This window comes from Salvelinus sp. IW2-2015, linkage group LG15, assembly GCF_002910315.2.
Source record: "Salvelinus sp. IW2-2015 linkage group LG15, ASM291031v2, whole genome shotgun sequence".
Lineage (NCBI taxonomy): Eukaryota > Metazoa > Chordata > Actinopteri > Salmoniformes > Salmonidae > Salvelinus > Salvelinus sp. IW2-2015.
In genome coordinates, this window is record NC_036855.1 from 51,009,781 (window position 1) to 51,032,456 (window position 22,676).

The window sequence follows — 22,676 nt, forward strand, 5'->3', positions numbered from 1 at the left end:
TTTGGAAACTACGCTCACCGTAACCAGAATTCTTAGCACCCCAACCACTGCTCATTCGGATTATAAACGCAATNCTGCTCGACTAAAAAAAATCTTCTTTGACCAACTTCCTGTCGACAAAATGGGGTCAGCCATACTTGATAGGGCGTTTTTAGCAGTGCAAAGTCACACTGTATATCCTTGGTAATGAATGTTCACCAGAATCCATAGTCTTCCTCTAATTGTCAAAGGAAGCCGTTTGACTTTGTATTAGCTAGTTGTGCCAATCAGGAACAGGACCGGGGAAGTGGACGTATAAGGAACTGGGGCCGGATTCACAAAAACTTAAGAAGAAATCTCTTAACTGCCATTTTTTCCCCCCCTTAACTATCGAACTAAGAAGAGAGTTTTTAGCAAAGTTGCTATTCCTCAAAGTTATTGGAAATGTCCTTAAGGTTTTTCCTAAGAAAAAAGTTAATAAATAGGATTCTTGAAAATAATGCTTTAGGATTTCTTCTTGGAAATGTACTTAACTTTAGGACAGCTTGTCTTGAGACGAATGGATACTTTTGTAACCATGAACGTTTTCTTGCGCCTCAGACAGTTGGCTACCGGATATTTTAAATACAGCAAGAATACAAATTACTAGCTCATTATCTAGCTAGTAACAATATATTACAATATTCTAGAAGTGTTAAATAGCTAGTGCTATCTTGTCAATTTGCAAAGAAGAACTTGGCTAACGTTAACATCATTGGCTATAATGTCTTTACATGTTTTCTAGCTAACTTACTGGTCTTCCACCATCTCTATGATAGATGACACCTTCTCCTCCAGCTGTTCCACATTTAATGGACTCTCAGCTCCCTTCTTCTTAGCAGCCAACTTTGTTTTACGGCGTCACTGTCCCTAGCCATACCCCAGACGGCAGAGGCAGACTCGGCCACTCTCGCCCATCCTTTCTTTTTGGTCTCTGCATTGACCCTGTAGTTATCAAGTCTCCCCCACAGCCACCTTTTCCTGGCTGCTATTTCCTCCACCATCGATTCAATATCTTTTCTTGGTTATCCATTTTTGATATAGCTAGTCTGATGGCTGTGTGAAATAACAAAATCCGATCATCCCTGTCACACAGGCTTATTGGTTTCAAGCACGTCACTGTCAATGCCACATAAGATATTTAGAACATTTTGAGGAATTGCATTTCCAAACTATCTTATAAACTTCCTATTTTTTTCCCCCGTTAAACTTCTTACGTTTTTTCGTAAGTAATGTTTTGTGTATCCGGCCCCAGAACTCTGTACAGGGTTCATTTTGAGTTGGAAATTCATTTTCACCTAGCTTATTGACTTTTTAAAAATGAATCTAGATTAGATTTTTTTATTTTAATATTGAATTATCTTGTCAATTGACCATGCGACAAGTGTTTTTATTTTCAAGCATATGAGTGTACTAGAGTTCAAGGAATGTGGATGTGTCCGGGAGCTTTGCTCTTGAAAAACATATTAGATATCAGCCATTTGGTTGACTTGCAATTAATATGACCAAATGGAAGTGTGCTGCTTGGCAGACCTGGATGACAGGGCATTGTAATCTTAAGAGCCCCAGTCATTACCCCAGTCCCACTCAGCCTGGCTAAAACTAGTCTGTCTCTCTGCCTCGGCTCAATCCTCTCAGAGATGGACACTCAGAGGTGAGACCTGCTCTGCTTATTTCTCTCCCCTCACCCTAAGGGATTACTGGATTACACCTTCAGGGTAGACTCATTAGCTCTGTGAGGTGACGCTATGGGGCCTTTTTTATACAGATTAAAGATATGGCGTAATGTCAGGTGACTGGATACGTTATGTGTGGTGCTGTGGATCACTTGGTCAGAAAACGCATGAAAGTTAGCAGGGTCAGAGTGAAAGGAGGTGGGAAATGAGAAATATTCTCAGTTTTCTTTTTCTGCCCATCCACTGCTTTGGTATTAACTGCATGGATGCTTGCCAAGTAGGGCAGCAATTTACTTGTCTCTTGTGATGACATGGTAGTTGCAACTGTTGCTTTTGGTAATTTCCCTGCATTTGTCTCTTGAATTTGACTCCCAGAAGTTTGAGTGGGTTGCACATAACTATATCCAGCTACGTAGGCCATCTACAGTCAATCTTACTTGTTCTCTCTTCAGTTTAACAGATTGCCGCCATCATTCCGTGCTGTAAAGGTGATCCCGAAATGTCTTCCAATGGAGACCTGCGAGACGTCGGGAGCTGCGAAAGCTTCTGGGAGGTAAGCTCAACAACTCCAACCCCCAGGGCTGCCAACCCTGTGGAGCTGACCGTTCTGGTGTGGAAGTCGGACTACCACAGGACTGCCCCCTCAGGCAGCCTTCCATCGTTTTCATGGAGGGCTCCTTTTCAGGAGAAACACTACAGGGCAACACTCGTAATGAGTCCCTGCTGATTTATACATTTCCATGTCCTGGCTGTTAGAGGTTCCTCATCCCATTGGCTCCTCTTCCCTCCCCACCTCATCAGGCCTGTCCCATCAAGTTATCACTTGCTCCGAGGAAAACTAGCAGCAGTCGTCACCTGCTCTGTGCATCGAAGAGTTCAGTGGTTGGTTATGTAATATGTCTCTCTCCCTGGTGTCATGACTATCCTGACAGTGGATCGAAAGACTCATCACCTAGGCAAATACCTAGGCAAATGTTTGAAGATAGCCAGACCCCCTCTCTCCCACAGAGGAGTGGAAGGGGGGCTGTGCTGGTCTTGACACCTTAACACTGGGTCGTACATTTAGAGTTTTCTCTTTCTTGCCCTGCAGTATTGGGAAAGAAATCCCTTTGTCTACAGCAGACCTTTGCCGCCAAAAATTCTAACGGCCATAGAATGAACTTTGGAACAATTATTCAAAAGATAGGAATGTTTAAGAATGGATCCGTGGGGATCTAAAGATTAATCCTGTGATATGGTTTATTATTTTGTGATGGTATGACAAAGTAACTAACTCAAAGTGTACGCATCCTATGTATCAAGTTTACATCTAAATGTTGTATAAAATGTGATTATAAAAATACTATTGTGAAGACAAATGAAATTGCTTTTCATAAACTTGTGCCCAGTCAGTAACCACGCCCGCGTGAGCACAGACATTTTGTCGGCGTGATGGAACGCCCCCTTTTTGGCCAGAGTGCTTAAATGGACAAGCTAACGAAATGTACATTAGACCAGCCAACGTACAGCGCGAGCTGAGTGTTGACAAATGGTTAGAAACTCTGAAGCTCTCAACCTCAACACGGGTGAAGATCACCTAGGAGACACAAAACATTGGTCTGCAGCTGTGCATGTAAAAGTGGTCCTAGAATTTGACCGACGCCACGAGGGGAAAGAACAGATCCCTCTAGAATAGTTTCTTCAGATGTACTAATGGTTGTCTAACAATCACTCCACTACCAAAATACATTGTGACCTTACATCGAGCCACTACCGATAGACGTATCCATCGAGTTAAACAGAGAAAGACAGCTACGCGTGAATATATATATATATATTCACGCGTAGCTGTCTTTCTCTGTTTAACTCGATGGATACGTCTATCGGTAGTGGCTCGATGTAAGGTCACAATGTATTTTGGTAGTGGAGTGATTGTTAGACAACCATTAGTACATCTGAAGAAACTATTCTAGAGGGATCTGTTCTTTCCCCTCGTGGCGTCGGTCAAATTCTAGGACCACTTTTACATGCACAGCTGCAGACCAATGTTTTGTGTCTCCTAGGTGATCTTCACCCGTGTTGAGGTTGAGAGCTTCAGAGTTTCTAACCATTTGTCAACACTCAGCTCGCGCTGTACGTTGGCTGGTCTAATGTACATTTCGTTAGCTTGTCCATTTAAGCACTCTGGCCAAAAAGGGGGCGTTCCATCACGCCGACAAAATGTCTGTGCTCACGCGGGCGTGGTTACTGACTGGGCACAAGTTTATGAAAAGCAATTTCATTTGTCTTCACAATAGTATTTTTATAATCACATTTTATACAACATTTAGATGTAAACTTGATACATAGGATGCGTACACTTTGAGTTAGTTACTTTGTCATACCATCACAAAATAATAAACCATATCACAGGATTAATCTTTAGATCCCCACGGATCCATTCTTAAACATTCCTATCTTTTGAATAATTGTTCCAAAGTTCATTCTATGGCCGTTAGAATTTTTGGCGGCAAAGGTCTGCTGTAGACAAAGGGATTTCTTTCCCAATACTGCAGGGCAAGAAAGAGAAAACTCTAAATGTACGACCCAGTGTTAAGGTGTCAAGACCAGCACAGCCCCCCTTCCACTCCTCTGTGGGAGAGAGGGGGTCTGGCTATCTTCAAACATTTGCCTAGGTATTTGCCTAGGTGATGAGTCTTTCGATCCACTGTCAGGATAGTCATGACACCAGGGAGAGAGACATATTACATAACCAACCACTGAACTCTTCGATGCACAGAGCAGGTGACGACTGCTGCTAGTTTTCCTCGGAGCAAGTGATAACTTGATGGGACAGGCCTGATGAGGTGGGGAGGGAAGAGGAGCCAATGGGATGAGGAACCTCTAACAGCCAGGACATGGAAATGTATAAATCAGCAGGGACTCATTACGAGTGTTGCCCTGTAGTGTTTCTCCTGAAAAGGAGCCCTCCATGAAAACGATGGAAGGCTGCCTGAGGGGGCAGTCCTGTGGTAGTCCGACTTCCACACCAGAACGGTCAGCTCCACAGGGTTGGCAGCCCTGGGGGTTGGAGTTGTTGAGCTTACCTCCCAGAAGCTTTCGCAGCTCCCGACGTCTCGCAGGTCTCCATTGGAAGACATTTCGGGATCACCTTTACAGCACGGAATGATGGCGGCAATCTGTTAAACTGAAGAGAGAACAAGTAAGATTGACTGTAGATGGCCTACGTAGCTGGATATAGTTATGTGCAACCCACTCAAACTTCTGGGAGTCAAATTCAAGAGACAAATGCAGGGAAATTACCAAAAGCAACAGTTGCAACTACCATGTCATCACAAGAGACAAGTAAATTGCTGCCCTACTTGGCAAGCATCCATGCAGTTAATACCAAAGCAGTGGATGGGCAGAAAAAGAAAACTGAGAATATTTCTCATTTCCCACCTCCTTTCACTCTGACCCTGCTAACTTTCATGCGTTTTCTGACCAAGTGATCCACAGCACCACACATAACGTATCCAGTCACCTGACATTACGCCATATCTTTAATCTGTATAAAAAAGGCCCCATAGCGTCACCTCACAGAGCTAATGAGTCTACCCTGAAGGTGTAATCCAGTAATCCCTTAGGGTGAGGGGAGAGAAATAAGCAGAGCAGGTCTCACCTCTGAGTGTCCATCTCTGAGAGGATTGAGCCGAGGCAGAGAGACAGACTAGTTTTAGCCAGGCTGAGTGGGACTGGGGTAATGACTGGGGCTCTTAAGATTACAATGCCCTGTCATCCAGGTCTGCCAAGCAGCACACTTCCATTTGGTCATATTAATTGCAAGTCAACCAAATGGCTGATATCTAATATGTTTTTCAAGAGCAAAGCTCCCGGACACATCCACATTCCTTGAACTCTAGTACACTCATATGCTTGAAAATAAAAACACTTGTCGCATGGTCAATTGACAAGATAATTCAATATTAAAATAAAAAAATCTAATCTAGATTCATTTTTAAAAAGTCAATAAGCTAGGTGAAAATGAATTTCCAACTCAAAATGAACCCTGTACAGAGTTCTGGGGCCGGATACACAAAACATTACTTACGAAAAAACGTAAGAAGTTTAACGGGGGAAAAAAATAGGAAGTTTATAAGATAGTTTGGAAATGCAATTCCTCAAAATGTTCTAAATATCTTATGTGGCATTGACAGTGACGTGCTTGAAACCAATAAGCCTGTGTGACAGGGATGATCGGATTTTGTTATTTCACACAGCCATCAGACTAGCTATATCAAAAATGGATAACCAAGAAAAGATATTGAATCGATGGTGGAGGAAATAGCAGCCAGGAAAAGGTGGCTGTGGGGGAGACTTGATAACTACAGGGTCAATGCAGAGACCAAAAAGAAAGGATGGGCGAGAGTGGCCGAGTCTGCCTCTGCCGTCTGGGGTATGGCTAGGGACAGTGACGCCGTAAAACAAAGTTGGCTGCTAAGAAGAAGGGAGCTGAGAGTCCATTAAATGTGGAACAGCTGGAGGAGAAGGTGTCATCTATCATAGAGATGGTGGAAGACCAGTAAGTTAGCTAGAAAACATGTAAAGACATTATAGCCAATGATGTTAACGTTAGCCAAGTTCTTCTTTGCAAATTGACAAGATAGCACTAGCTATTTAACACTTCTAGAATATTGTAATATATTGTTACTAGCTAGATAATGAGCTAGTAATTTGTATTCTTGCTGTATTTAAAATATCCGGTAGCCAACTGTCTGAGGCGCAAGAAAACGTTCATGGTTACAAAAGTATCCATTCGTCTCAAGACAAGCTGTCCTAAAGTTAAGTACATTTCCAAGAAGAAATCCTAAAGCATTATTTTCAAGAATCCTATTTATTAACTTTTTTCTTAGGAAAAACCTTAAGGACATTTCCAATAACTTTGAGGAATAGCAACTTTGCTAAAAACTCTCTTCTTAGTTCGATAGTTAAGGGGGGGAAAAAATGGCAGTTAAGAGATTTCTTCTTAAGTTTTTGTGAATCCGGCCCCAGTTCCTTATACGTCCACTTCCCCGGTCCTGTTCCTGATTGGCACAACTAGCTAATACAAAGTCAAACGGCTTCCTTTGACAATTAGAGGAAGACTATGGATTCTGGTGAACATTCATTACCAAGGATATACAGTGTGACTTTGCACTGCTAAAAACGCCCTATCAAGTATGGCTGACCCCATTTTGTCGACAGGAAGTTGGTCAAAGAAGATTTTTTTTAGTCGAGCAGTTGCAAATATATATATATATATATTTTTAAATGGTACACAAGACACCTGTCTGATTCACGCCTGTCTGAGTGAACTAATCTATTGRGGAGGCCGCAGGGATGGCACACAAGTATCACATTTACTGTTAATTACCATAATTTATCATATTTAATGTTTGGTTAAGGTAACTTCTGTTAATGCATTCAATATAGTATTACCTTTGTCCTTTTAGGAGTGGGCACGTTGTTTGCAGAGCGCACAACCTAGGCTACACTTGTGAGAAACAAGTWGTTTTGGTTTGTTTCATTCCATTTACAAGTTGTCAATTTATTAAATGTAATTTGTTTGGAGCGCTCCTGTCAATCTTGAGTAGGCTTATAAATGTGTACATTTGTGGATCGGATACTGTTTCTGATGGTCTTAACTCAAAGAAATTCTCTTGGCCTTTATTTTTTTAGCCTTTATTTAACTAGGCAAGTCAGTTAAGAACAAATTCTTATTTTCAATGACGGCCTAGGAACAGTGGGTTAAATGCCTTGTTCAGGGGCAGAACTACAGATTTTTACCTTGTCAGCTCGGGGATTCGATCTTGCAACATTTGGTTACTAGTCCAACGCTCTAACTAGGCTACCCTGCCCTTTAAAAAAAAAGCTTGAAAACAAAATCTGTTTTTATCCATTGAGAATGACAATAGCTCCTCAAAGTAGCTCATTTGAAAAATGTTCCCAGCTTTCTCCCTTTTGATAACCAAGTGGAAAACATTTCATGCACTGATCCGGTGGAACTGTAATAAAAAAGGCATACCTGATTACGTTTATCCCTTGCGCAAATAGCCTACAGCTGTGTGTCTGTCCGGAGCTCACTGGCGGAAACTGAGGGCCCATAKTATTTTAATACAAAGCTGCAGGTTCGCTAGCAAGTTTCAGGCTGGATCCAAGTTAATAGTTGATACAATGTTTCAAGTTCCTTTCAGACAGGCCATGGCTGGTCACGAACATAGTTCGAGCAGAAAGAAACAAATGGTTCTCATACCCATGGTATACGGTCTGATAAACCACGGCTGTCAGCCAATCTGCATTCAGGGCACGAGTTTATAATTTTGGGCCTCCCGAGTGGTGCAGCGGTCTAAGGCACTGCATCACAGTGCTTGAGGCGTCACAGACCCAGGTTCAATCCCAGGCTGTCACAGTCGGCTGTGACCGGGAGACCCATGAGGCGTCGCACAATTGGACCAGCATCGTCCGGGTTAGGGGAGTGTTTGGGCGCATGCAAGCTGACTTTGCTCGCCAGGTGTACAGTGCCTGGTTAAAGTATTTTTTCTTCTGGTTCAGCTATATTGATCATGGTCTTTTAGTAATGTGTCTTGATTTTTAATTGCATCAGGCAAAGTAGCCTACATATAGTTACATTTAATTGAAACCGGGTGTGTGTCTATATAGAAAAATACATGTTTTAAAATTTCAACCAATCGATTGGTCTAAAAGAACAGATGACTCTCGGTCGACAAAGATTATTATAATAATAAATATATATATTTTCTTTTCTTAGTCGGGGACAGCCCTACTATCAAGTCTGAAAACCCACAAGGGAAATGGAAAAATAAGTCACTTTGCAAAAAAGGGTTTGACGACAAAACGGTAAGTTGGGAAGGGCGCGACACACCTAACTAGCTATACAAAATTTAAAACACAAGTATATTGACACCCCTTCAAATTACTGGATTTGGCCATGTCAGCCACACCCGTTGCTGACAGGTGTATAAAAATTCAGCACAGCCATACCATCTCCATCGAGAAACATTGGCAGTCAAATGGCCTTACTGAAAACCTCAGTGACTTCACGTAGCACCTTCATGGGATGCCACCTTCCCAACATGTAAATTCGGCAAATTTCTGCCCTGCTAGAAATGCCCGGTCAAGTGCTGTTATTGTGAAGTGAAAACGTCTTGGAGCAACAACGGCTCAGCCGTTGTAGGCCATACAAGCTCACAGAACGGCACCGCCGAGTGCTGAAGCACAGTTGCAACACTCAAACTGTTCCAAACTGCCCCTGGAAGCAACGTCAGCACAAGAACTGTTCGTCAAGAGCTTCGTGAAATGGGTTTCCGTGGCAGAGCAGCCGCACACAAGCCTAAGATCACCATGGAGCAGTGCCAAGCGTCGGCTGGAGTGGTGTCAAGCTCGCCACCATTGGACTCTGGAGCAATGGAAACACGTTCTCTGGAGTAATGAATCACGCTTCACCATCTGGCAGTCTGACGGATGAATCTGGGTTAGGCGGATGCCAGTATGACACTATGCAGTGGGGAAGGTAGCATTAACTGTAAGGTTTGGTGGAGGAGGAATAATGGTCTGGGGCTGTTTCATGGTTCAGGCTAGGCCCCTTATTTCCAGTGAAGGGAAATCTTAATGCTACAGCATTAACTACATTCTAGAGGACTCTGTGCTTTCAACTGCGTGGCAGGCCCTTTCCTGTTTAAGCATGACAATGCTCCGGTGCACAAAGTGAGATAGGTGGAAGAACAATACTTGCCTGCACAGAGCCCTGACTGACCTCAACCCCATCAAACACATTTAGACTGAATTGGAATGTCAACAGAGCCAGGCCTAAAAGACCAACCTCACTAATGCTCTTGGCTGAATTGGAGCAAGTCCCAACAGCAATGTTCCAACATCTAGTGGAAAGCCTGACCAGAAGAGTGGAGGCTGTTATAGCAGAAAATGGGGGACCAACTCCATATGCCTATTATTTTGGAATGAGGTGTTTCGACGAGCATGTGTCCACATACATATGCATGTAGTGGACATATGCTACACCATTATTCTTAGAATTCATACAGGTAARGGACCTACAAATATGATAGACATTAACCATATTTTTCATGCGAGTAAAGTCATATTGTATATAAAAAGAAAATCACGACAGCTTAAGTTAAGTGGTGAAAGTACAAGGTGATGAGCTTGATGCTGCTTTCCAATAAATATCGACATGATGGTCGATGCCTGACTGACAAAAGTATTCTCGCTCTTATCCATAATAATCTCATTAGTAGACTAGCCAACCTGCACAGCCTACCTGCACTGTATCTGCAAGCTGATGGCTAGAGCGCAGGTGCCAAGATCAGAGCAGGCACATTTTCTTTTTAAACTGTTGCATTGTGACAATTTTTTTATTTTTTTTTAATATATATATATTATATTTATTTTTTTAAATCGGTAGAGTTGAAATTGCACGGGGAACACAGGGAACTTGATTTTTATTCGGTACATGAAAACGGATGTGAAAAAGTACATTGTGCGCGCTTCATCATCACGCACTGATTTTAAGCCGCAACAAGTCCATTCGGTGGACTGATTTTAAGCCGCAACAAGTCCATTCGGTGGAAACATAKAWWTTTTTTTWATGCAGATTCTAGAATATTCGCATGAGAAATGGCACAATTGGATGGAAATCGAGCTACTGTTAAATGATAAGTGTTACACACACAATTTCCTTAGAATACCCTTGGTGAGAATTGCCAGACCTCAGTCAGACAGTTAGTGTGACAGCATTTAGTGTGATAAGCTGCTTGTTTACATTCACACAGGACTGATATTAACAGATCATCATGGATGGACTGCTTGGGATGAAGAGGCAGAGAAGAGGCTCATTGTGGGAGACAGTTCAGACATTCAATATCCCTCAACTTTCTGCTGGCTAGGAGAGGTGGGGCCGTGCTGTCAGGCAGCAGAATGTATGCTAGCAGGAGAGGCATTTTCCACAAACATGTCAAAACAGGAACATCTATGAGAGGCTCACTTCAGCAAGGCATGCTAATTGAAAAGTAAATATCTTTGKCCCATCTCAAGAGTGGAAAAGTTGGGGATGCAGCATGACAAAAGTGATTGAAGCCCAGGGTAAYGTAATGTACGCCTTGAACCATGGTGGAAAACTAGCAGCTCGTAGGGAGGGTAAAGGAGTGGTCAAACATCACTAATCTCCAGTCAATGACCAGCTGARGGCATAAGACATATCAGCAGCTTGAATATCTAGGTCACATTGGATTCAACATACAGATTTAGTCTCTGGAGGGGCCAGAGGCTCAGATTCAATAGATACTAATATGTCATGTTTTTATACAYATGCCATAAATGTATGGAATCTAGAGATATTGGTGTCCTTTAACGGAACATGAGGGGGAAATCGAACAGATGGCTTTGCCAAACTGATATATTTAAATCACAAATAAATTCAAAGGCAGAGCAACCACTTAGAGTACACACAATTCACACTACAAAAGATTAAGTCGGTAAACATGACAGGCTGCAGAATCATACCCATGACATCTGGGTCACTTTGCATGTAGCCTTTACTCAGAGATTACATGCTCAATCTTTAGCATTTGTTGAAACCTATAAAATTCWAATAAAAAAATATTGATAATATTGAAAAAACCCAAAATAGGTGGAATTCAATTAGGTCTTTGCCTGACTGTGCCTTTTCTATTCAATGTATATTGTCTAACAAAAACATTTAAAGCACCATGAGTTTTCCCAAATGCTGTGGAAAACAAAGTACATGACWAGCATTAAGGAAGACCCCTGACACTTGAAAGCACATAACCACCATAAGTGTGAGCTGAGCAACAAACTTCCACACAGGCCCAGAAGCAACAGACCATGTGCTGCAGGCCTTCATTTGGACAACATCCCTGTGTCAGAGGATGTTGACGTTCCACCGGTCACCGACTTTTAGGCAGTATGCTCAGCTCATCCAGATCACTTAGCAGAACTGGAATTATTCTGTTTAAATCTCTGGGAGARGAAATCCTCAGCGGGGGCATGGCTGACAGGGATGGCTGACAGAAGACAGCAGATCCTATGTAGCAGTCAGAGGGATTTGGGTCAAACACTGCTGAACCCTTCATGGAAAAGGGCACTAGTCGTCTCAAGACAGAGCCAGTAGGCCAAGGACTAAACCACATAGCGGGAAACTGGATACCAAATGGCAGCACATTCAGAACGCATTATGGGAGCTTCCACCCCTCCGCCCCCCTCACCCTTAGATGGGGTTTTGAGAACAACTCGTAGCATGTGGAACTGGTTTACTTACATTGCTTAGAGACAAACATTCCAGCTAGATTAATAAAATGACAAAACCTAGAGCTAGAAACACTACCTGGAGAGATTAAGTTATACGTCTCTCCTCGGGATGTTACCCATGCTGACAGAGTAAGAAACTGAACATTGGCTCCCGTTACCTCCAAAATTGGTTCAGATTAAAAAGGAGAAGCCAAGAGCTCATAAACCACACTGGAAACTTGTAGTCATTAATCTGATTAATGTATACGAGCAGCATGGGCAGCTATTATTTTCACTGAAAGTGCAGTTCAAAGTCTGAGCAAGCATAGAATCCTCAAAATAATTTCCTTGTTTGATTTCTTCAGCATACAGTGCATTCGGAAAGTATTCAGACCCCTTGACTTTTTGCACATTTTGTTACGTTACAGCCTTATTCTAAAATGGATTAAGTTGTTTTCCTCAATCCTCACAATTTCTCATTCATAAAAAAAAAATAAACAGAAATATCATAAGTATTCAGACCCTTTACTCAGTACTTTATTGAAGCGCCTTTGGCAACGATTACAGCCTTGAGTCTTATTGGGTATGACGCTACAAGCTTGGCACCTGTTGATGGGGCGGCAGGTASCCTAGTGGTTAAAGCGTTAGGCCGGGTAACCCGAAAGGTCGCTGGATCAAATCCCCGAGCTGACAAGGTAAAAATCAGTTGTTCTGCCCCTGAACAAGGCAGTTAACCCATTGTTCCCAGGTAAGCCATCATTGTGAATAAGATTATATTCTCAACTGACTTGCCTAGTTAAATAAAAATAAACCTGTATTTGGAGAGTTTCTCCCATTCTCTGCAGATCATGTCAAGCTCTGTCAGGTCTCTTCAGAGATGTCCGATCGGGATCAAGTCCGGGCCACTCAAGGACATTCAGAGACTTGTCCCGAAGCTACTCCTGCGCTGTCTTCTTTCTCATGGTCAGAGCCTTTAAATGCCATTTGGCAAACTCCAAGCGGGCTGTCATGTGCTTTTTACTGAAGAGCAGCTACCATCTGGCCACTACCATTAAAAGGCCTGATTGGTGGAGTGCTGCAAAGATGGTTGTCCTTCTGGAAGGTTCTCCCCCATCTCCACGGAGTAACTCTGGAGCGCTGTCAGAGAGACCATTGGATTGTTGAACACCACCCAGACCAAGGCCCTTCTCCCCCGATTGCTTGGTTTGGCCAGGCGGCCAGCTCTAGGAAGAGTCTTGGTGGTTCCAAACTTCTTCCATTATTGAATGGAGGCCACAATGCTGCAGATTTGTTTTGCCTCAACACAATTCTGTCTCAGAGTTCAACGGACAACTCCTTTGACCTCATGGTTTGTTTTTTTCCCCGACAGGCACTGTCAACTAAGAAATTGTTAACTGACTTGCCTAGTTACCGTCGGAAGTTCATACACCTTAGCTACATACATTTAAACTCAGTTTCACAATTCCTGACATTTAATCCTAGTAAAAATATCCCTGTCTTAGGTCAGGTACCTTCAAGCATTTGGAAATTGCTCCCAAGGATGAACCAGACTTGTGGAGGTCTACAATTTATTTTCCTGAGGTCTTGGCTGATTTCTTTAGATTTTCCCATGATGTCAAGCAAAGAGGCACTGAGTTTGAAGGTAGGCCTTGAAATACATCCACAGGTACACCTCCAATTGACTCAAATGATGTCAATTAGCCTATCAGAAGCTTCTAAAGCCATGACATCATTTTCTGGAATTTCCCAAGCTGTTTAAAGGCACAGTCAACTTAGTGTATGTAAACTTCTGACCCACTGGAATTGTGATAGTGAATTATAAGTGAAATAAACTGTCTGTAAACAATTGTTGGAAAAATGACTTGTGTCATGCATGAAGTAGATGTCCTAACCGACTTTCCAAAACTATAGTTTGTTAACAAGAAATGTGGAGTAGTAGAAAAACYAGTTTTAAATGACTCCAACCTAAGTGTGAAACCTTCCGACATCAACTGTAAATAAAAAATATAAAAACTGAGGGACCTAATATAGACAGGTGTGTGCGCGCCTGTATAGGTCCCAGATGGCAGGAAGCTTGGCCCCAGTGATGTACTGGGCCGTTCGCACTACCCTCTGTAGCACCTTATGGTCAGATTCCGAGCAGTTGCAATACTAGGCGGCGATGCAACCGGTCAGGATGCTCTCGATGGTGCAGCTGTAGAAAATTGAGGATCTAGGGACCAATGCCAAATCTTTTCAGTCTCCTGAGGGTGAAAGGTTTTGTTGTGCCCTCTTAACGACTGTCTTGGTATATTTCAAGTTCTGGTCGAGAACTTCAAGTTCTCGACCAGCTCCACCACAGCCCCGTCGACGTTAATGGGGGCCCGTTCGGACCACCTTTTCCTGTAGTCCACGATCAGCTKCTTTGTCTTGCTCACATTGAGGGAACGGTTGTTGTCCTGGCACCACACTGCCAGGTCTCTGACCTCTTCCCTATAGGCCGTCTCGTTGTCAGTGATCAGGCCTACCACTGTTGTGTCGTCAGCAAACTTGATGGTGTTGGAGTTGTGCTTGGCCACGCASTCGTGGGTGAACAGGGAATACAGGAGGAGACTAAGTACACACCCCTGAGGGGCACCAGTGTTGAGGATCAGCGTGGCAGATGTGTTGTTACCTACCCTTACTTCCTGGGGCAGCCCATCCGGAAGTCCAGGATCCAGTTACAGAGGGAGGTGTTTAGTCCCTGGGTCCTTAGCTTAGTAATGAGCTTTAAGGGCACTATGGTGTTAAACTCTGTTGATAGTGCTGTTCATAGGCTACAGCTCATAGGTGTTCCTTTTGTCCAGGTGAGAAAGGGTGGTGTGGAGTGCGATTGAGATTGCGTCATCTGTGGATCTGTTGGGGTGGTATGCGAATTGGAGTGGGTCTAGGGTGTCCGGGAGGATGCTGTTGATGTGAGCCATGACCAGCCTTTCAAAGCACTTCATGGCTACCGCTGTGAGTGGGCACAGGGACTATGGTGGTCTGCTTGAAACATGTAGGTATTACAGACTCGGTCAGAGAGCGGTTGAAAATGTCAGTGAAGTCACTTCCCAGTTGGTCTGGTAATCTGTCTGGCCCAGCGGCTTTGTGAATGTTGACTGTTTAAATGTGAATGACCTGTTTAAAGGTTTTGTTCACGTCGGCTACCAAGAGCGTTATCATAGTCATCCAGGACAGCTGGTGGTCTCGTGCATGCTTCAGTGTTYCTCGCCTCAAAGCGAGCATAATAAGGCATTTAGCTCGTCTGCTAGGCTTGCGTCACTGGGCAGCTTGCGTCTGGGTTTCCCTTCATAGCCCCTAATAGTTTTTAAGCCCTGCCACATTCGACCAGCTTCAGAGCAGTATGATACAATCTTAATCCTGTATTGACACTTTGCTTGTTTGATCGTTCGTCTGAGGGCATAGCGGGATTTCTTATAAGCGTCCGGATTTGTCTCCCGCTCCTTGAAAGTGGCAGCTCTAACCTTTAGCTAGATGCGGATGTTGCCTGTAATCCATGGCTTCTGGTTGGGATATGTACATACAGTCACTGTGGGGATGATGTCATTGATGTACTTATTGATTAAGTCGATGACTGAGGTGTATTCCTCAATGCCATTGGATATATCCCAGAACATAGTCCAGTCTGTGCTAGCAAAACAGTCCTGTAGTGTAGCATCCGCYTCATCTGACCACTTCTGTATTGAGTGAGTCACTGGTACTTCCTGCTTTAGTTTTTGCTTGTAAGCAGGAATCAGGATAGAATTGTGGTCAGATTTTCCAAATGGAGGGCGGGGGAGAGCTTTGTATGCATCTGTGTGTGGAGTAAAGGTGGACTAGGATTTTCCCCCCCTGGTTGCACATGTGACATGTTGGTAAAAATGTGGTAAAACTGATTAAAGTTWGCCTGCATTAAAGTCCCCGGCCACTAGGAGTGCCGCTTCTGGGTGAGCATTTTCTTCTTTGCTTATGGCCTTACAGAGTTGGATGAGAACGGTCTTAGTGCCAGCTTCGCTTTGTGGTGGTAAATAAACGGCTATGAATAATACTGATGAGAACTCATGGTAGATAGTGTGGTCGACAGCTTATCATGAGGTATTCTCAGGCAAGCAATACCTCGAGACTTCTTTAATATTAGACATCTCTCCAGCTGTTATTGACAAAAAGACACTCCCATCCCTCGTCTTACCAGAGGTAGCGTCTCTGTTCTGCCGATGCATGGAAAATCCCGCCAGCTCAGTATTGTCAATTTCTTCGTTCAGCCACATCTCGGTGAAACATAAAATGTTACAGTTTTTAATGTCCCATTGGTAGGATAATCTTAGTATGTCATCAAACAAGAAGAACGGAAGGCATTGGGAGTTRACTCGCTRGCCTCCGGCTTCTCAGAAGGATCCCCGATTTGCGTCCCCTTTTCTGGCATCTTTTATTCACGCACAAGGTGTGGATCTGGGCCTGTTCCAGTGAAAGCAGGATATCCTTCTAGTCAGACTCGTTAAAGGAAAAAGTTTCTTCCAGTCCGCGGTGAGTAATCGCTTTTCTGATGTCCAGAGGGTTTTTTTCGGTCATAAGAGACGGTAGCAGCAACATTATGTACACAATGTTCTTCGGCGCCATCTTCTCGAATACTTATGTAAATAAGGTAATTCAGTTTGTCATTTTAAATACAATTTCAAAATTAAAATGCAATACTTTGTCTTTGTGGGGTATTGATGAGGAAAACGTGTTATTTAATACATTTTAGAATAAGGCTGTAACGTAACAAAATGTGGAAAAGTCAAGGGGTCTGAATACTTTCCGAATGCACAACTCCTAAATATAGATCAGTCCTGCACTGAAGAACACAAGGTGATACTCAGTGTTTCACAAACCAAAGCAAACAATTGTGTTGCTACAACATGGAATAGACATTAACACAGCAAAGGAAATACTTGTGCTGAATACTATTAAAGCCTTAAAATGTATGGCATAAGAACTCAGAATATTACTATTAATATTATTTCATTGATTACCATCAATAGTGACTGAGTAACACTTGTTTCGAGGAGAAAAACTTCACACATTCTAATTATTGGATTAAGAGGCCAGGCATTCTTGTATGAATCATGGTAGAGGTGAAGAATAACTGAGGGAGATGACATAAACCTCATAGCAATGGGGAAACAGTCCATCCACAAAAGGTCAGACAACCTACCCAATAATATTCAGTCAGACAAATATAGCAGAGCAAAAAAATAAAACATAAAAATGCATTATCCACAAATTGCATAGGAGTGGAACCCGAAGAGGACTTACCCAAGATTAAATTAATTGAGATAAGATGAGGTCAAAGATGAGGTCCCCGTTGAGGAACTTGGCTTTCTCTGTGGCACTGGAAGAGAGGTCCCTGTTGAGGAACTTGGCTTTCTCTGTGGCACTGGAAGAGAGGGGCAGAGTGTGAGAACTAACTGAGGAGAACAGGGAGAGATAGAGTATAGAGGAGCACAGCATGAGCAGTGGAGAAGAACCACTCACAGTCAGAGTATGAGGCTGGCAGTCAGATGGTTATAATAAGTCCTGGCTCCAAAAGGTGGCAGATTCTGAATTAGAGAGTGAAATGCCATTGGAAAACCAGTCATGGGTGTGCTGGAAAACTACACAGTGTGGTGGTCTTGGAAGAGACCCTCCAACTATGGAAGGTCAGGATCACATCTAAAATAACCTGCAAAGAATCAAAGAGAAGGAATCCGTTTGAACGCCATAGAAATGTTGGAACTTCAGCCCCAATGTTATGTTACCAACCCTGGGTTAGACAAGGTTATTTACAGGTGTGGTCAAATATATTGGCACCCGTGCACTTTAAAATGTAGCAGAATGTTRGGTTCTCTTTTCAAAACTGGTTCAACGGCTATTTTTACCCTGTACACACCTGCAACTTACCAGAGGTGAGAAATTATACAAATGAGAATCACTTGATTCAACCAAATGGACTTTGAATAATTTAGTCCAGGCCTTCATAAAAATAACAAAAAGTAACATTGAAGTGAAAAATCTTAAAATGTCATTACATTGTCTTTTGCAGTTGTAATTCAAACAAATACACCAAACATTCTCAATTTCAACCAGGGGTTAGAATAAATTATTTTAACAACTGATGGCACTAGTAACTACTGTAGCTATCTAGCCAGCAAGCAACACTAAAGGGATTGCATAACTAGCTAAAAAAAAAAAAAAAAAAAATTCTAAATATTTACTAGCTGGCTAGCATAAGGCCAGCAAACACATTCCTCACACACAAGGAACATATTTCCGCCAAAGTTGTAATGAAAAGGTGCCTCTCGGTCCCAAAACACAAGTTTTCTGGAGACTTGTGGGAGGAGTGCTGATGACGTCACCCACTGAATGCACTTTTGGTATCCGGATTCCATCCAGACAGAGGACAAATGCACACACAACGCACCTCTGACCACCTTCTGAAGTGGTCAACCAGATCTACACACAAAATCAGGCCAAAGCGATCTTCGTACTCTGATAGCAGAATTCGCATGTAAGTATCAAGTGTAGACAACCAAAGAAACTGAAGGCAGGTGACAATCCCCCATTGCATTTTAGACATTCCTTCGCTACATCAGGCTAACATTAATCATGCTTCTCTCACTAGCTGTAGCATATGGCCGCTTACCAGAACTGAGACATCCTCCCTGTCAAAAAACTGCATTTCCTAAATTAAATCATTCCTTATATCCATTCATTGATAACAAGTTACTTTGAGTTGATACACATGTTTGGGGCACGCAAACAGGGATCCAACCACTCAAATTGTTTTGCACTCAAGGATGCTAACACTAAACCAAACCCACATGTTGAGTATGTGACCTGTCGGTTGAAGTTCTAGGTAGCCCGTCATGGAGTAAATTAGTACATTGGTTGAACTAGCCCATCCCTTTGAATTAACAGATCCAAATGACACTCCACTGAAGCACATGGCTTCAGTGATCAGGCATATCAGTCATGGATTATTTCAATTAAGACCTGTTTTAATTACATAAGCAGTCCAATGCTGACAAAGGCAGGCTAATGGATTTGGATATCAGGGTTTCCCCAAACTCAGTCCTGGGGGCACACTTTGGTTTTTGCCCTAGCACTATAGAGCTGATTCAAATAACCAACTCATTATCAAGCTTTGATTATTTTCATAAGCTGTGTAGGGGGGGGGGGTAGATTTTGGAAAACCCTGTGAATAGGACAGTGGTGCAAAGTGTTCTCCACTGTCACCAACCAACACAGGAATGTTTACATAAATGTTGTGTATACAGTTCCTGAGGTGAATCTCATACTTTACTTTTTTTCCAAGTTGAACATTTGATTAATTGTTTAAAAGATTAAAGAATATTTAGTGGCTGGTCGATTGCAGTTGCACACGCAATAATATAACTAAAAATGCCACCTCAAGTCTAAAGTGAAACATCCAGAATTCAAGCCCAATGGTTGGCATTGCTGCAAATCTTCCATGGAGCACTTACCCCAGTAAAATGATACACTGTTTGGCAACAGCACAGCMCCATGTACCCTACCCTAGAGGGCCAAGTGAACCTCAAATCCCAGTGTTGGTAATGAGAAACAAAGACATGTTTGTTTGTTCCACAACCTATGTCCAATAACTACTTAGAACAAAGGAATAAAAACACACTGTAGTCTGCTCTGTGCTAAAATCTCTGGAGGTGTCAATCAATACAGGTTGTCTTCAACAACAATGAAGAAAAAAAAAGAACCAGCAGTACTGAGGCCCTGAAGGACTGGTGTTGAATATCTCTGTACTTCAGATGATTCCCTCGTACAATCCTTGAAACTAATGTAGGAAGGAGTGAAAAGCAATGTCAACTATCAATGGACAGAGTGCAGTTAGTACTGGCCTACACAAAACAAGCCTAAGGAAAGGCTGACCGTTTTAGCTACTTGCAGACGGACTGAATCTCTCATTTCTAAACCACAGTTCTCATAGAGCTGGCATTGAGAAAAATCCTGCACTCCAGGCTCAAGATAGAATACAGCAGGAAGGGTTATTTAAGCAATGAGAAAGCTTGGCAGCAAGTGTGAGACCACCACAGACTACAGTATAAGACACACAGGGTCTAATGCAGTGTGCCTTATGGGCATTGTTTCAAGGTGATGTGTCACACATTAACATAGTGTACCATGTCCAAGCCATTGTTTCCCAAACCAGTCCTTAGAGAATGGCTGTGCATATAGGCTACACTGCAATAAATGAGACCAGAACAAGTCCCAATCTGTTGAATAAAGAAAGCAGTTTCGTTGAACAATAACCAGCTCAAGTATCAGACTAGCCATAGTCTGACTAAGCAAGATATTGTGTACCAATTCCTTGCTTAGTCAAAGTATGCTAGGATCAGGCATATGAGTGATCGTGCTTAATGGTTCTGAAAATCTATATTTCCATGAAATTACACATGCTTTTAAAAAAGGGTGGGGTTGTTCTCATATTACAACAGAGCAATGCATCTTCAATTGGAGGTTCTCCAATCTATCCTGTGTGTAATTTAGCCTATGGGTATTAGCAGTTCTGCTCACAATACAACTAATAGCCATAAAGTTGAGTTATTGAAAAAGATTGACAGACAAAGCACTTGCTCAGTTGGCCTACTCAACGTTAATCTCAAATTCACTTTACAGTTTTACACGAACCGTGAATGTTTGCCAAATAGCTTGCTGTCGAATAGCAGTAGCCTAATAGATTATATCCAATGAAGAGGAGTGTAGTCTACAGTAGCCCATGGATAAATGGATTGTTCCACGGCCTTAAATACACATTACAAAGGGTATTTAAATCACATGTGAATCCAAACACAATTTAATAATGTGCCAGGAGATAGTCACTCAACATAAKTCACCATGCATGTTTGATCTTACATTCATGGAGTCGTAGTTACGCCTATGGTTAAACCTACCCTGGCTGATATCRAGGTCATTATCGACACAATGGAACAGACGCAAACACAAGTCGAACTGTTACAAAATTGTAACCATTTGGCAACCATAACGTGTCTACTTTGTTTSCATCCAGTTTGCGACCTACCTGTTGCAGCTTCAAATCCCTCGTCTCTCGAGGAGTTTACCAACGCCGGAACGAAAATTCCCAAAGCAATCCCTTGATCAAACCAAGTGCATCAACAATTTCYCTCAAGAACTTTCCCGAAGACAGCGAAGGACATCGTAGATAACACTCTGCCATTGCAACGAAGATATAATTATTATATTTCCTGCCCCTTCAAATTCACGAGGTAGGCCTAATATCATCGGCGGTAAWTTGGTTAAATGTACTTTAGTCAGAAACAGTGCAACAAAAGCRCCAAAATGTGTGCTATCTGACCGGCAGGAAGGTACAAAGGCAATCCTCCCGGTTATTCTGGAGAGGTCTCCAACGCTGTGTAATCGGATGTTGTGGCGAACCACAATATCCATTCATCCAATTACAGGCGTTAACCCTTTACTGACTAGACACGAGTCTCTAGCTCACAGTGATAATTATGGTCAGGCCATGTGAATCAAATCTTTTTCATTAATTATCACTCAACACATAGGCTACAACTCTACGTGACATAACATAATTGTCTGTGGAATTAATAGATTTAATTGAATTATGCCAAACAATTGTTGCTTGGTCCACTGCCTTATTCAATTACTTGTGAACAGCACCATCTATAGGTCATCAGGTAAATCACACAATATTAATATTTCGTCTGATTCCTGTTGAAAGTAGCCTACTGTAGCCAAATGCCAATACTTTTTTCAATACAATCATCTTCGACAAACCACGGCTAATAGTGTGAGATGATTTGAGGTTGGYTGTGATCAATGAGTAAGGAAAAACAAATAGATGATATTGACCTAAACTGTAGGCTACATACAGTATAACTATTATTTGACCTCACTCTTGGAAATCTGCTGAAGAGCAATGTTGTATGTTCCTCTCTTCTGACATGTTTAATTCACCCTGAGGGACTTTGAGGAGTCATTAAGGTATTACATGCTGGTATCTTTGGCTGTAGTGATAAATAATGTTAGAGCAGAGAGACTATTCTAGAAACACCACTCCCACAGCTCTTAATCTGACAGATCTGCTCACCAGTTGACCTACTATAGCCTACAGATGCTGGGGGACATTAAAAGGCACAATCAACCATGTGTCTCTCATATAACTTCTCAGAAATATTAACTTCTATCAGATGGATCTGAGAAGTTATATGAGAGACACATGGTTGGTGGGTCTTCAAGGTCCCCGAGCAACTGTAGGGTAATGAAGAAAAAGAGGAAACCATAACAGTGGTTGTTCTATGAGAAGAAAGCTGGACTGTTTTGTGATTAAGGTTTTTTATATACACTGAACAAAAATATAAAACGCAACATGTAAAGTGGTGGTCTCATGTTTCATGAGCTGAAATAAAAGAGCCCAGAAATGTTCCCTACGCCCAAAATGCTTATTTCTCTCAAATTATCTAGCACAAATGTGTTTACATTCCTGTTAGTGAGCATTTCTCCTTTGCCAAGATAATCCATCCACCTGATAGGTGTCGCATGTCAAGAAGCTGATTAAACAGCATGATTATTACACAGGTGCACCTTGTGCTGGGGAAATAAAAGGCCACTTAAAATGTGCAGTTGTCACGCAACACAACGCCACAGATGTCTCAAGTTAAGGAGTCTGCA

At 42.4% G+C, this 22,676-nt stretch overlaps 1 protein-coding gene across 6 annotated transcripts in view; it reads right to left on the reverse strand.

The window, feature by feature from the left end:
- Positions 1-21,427, reverse strand: part of LOC111973991 (protein kinase C and casein kinase II substrate protein 3) — a 34,142-nt gene extending 12,715 nt beyond the window's left edge. Inside the window, exons 1-4 of one of the 6 annotated variants that reach the window (XM_024001477.2) lie at positions 21,046-21,426; positions 17,487-17,673; positions 17,268-17,343; positions 4,760-4,860 (exon numbers count right to left, since the gene is read on the reverse strand). In XM_024001477.2, coding sequence (XP_023857245.1) covers positions 4,760-4,813 — 54 coding nt within the window. In that variant the 5' untranslated portion in view covers positions 4,814-4,860; positions 17,268-17,343; positions 17,487-17,673; positions 21,046-21,426. Of the gene's footprint in view, positions 1-4,759; positions 4,861-17,267; positions 17,389-17,486; positions 17,674-21,045 lie in introns of all 6 variants that reach the window. The other 5 variants (XM_024001476.2, XM_024001479.2, XM_024001475.2 and 2 more) reach the window with 5 other exon arrangements.
- Positions 21,428-22,676: the final 1,249 nt, after the last annotated feature.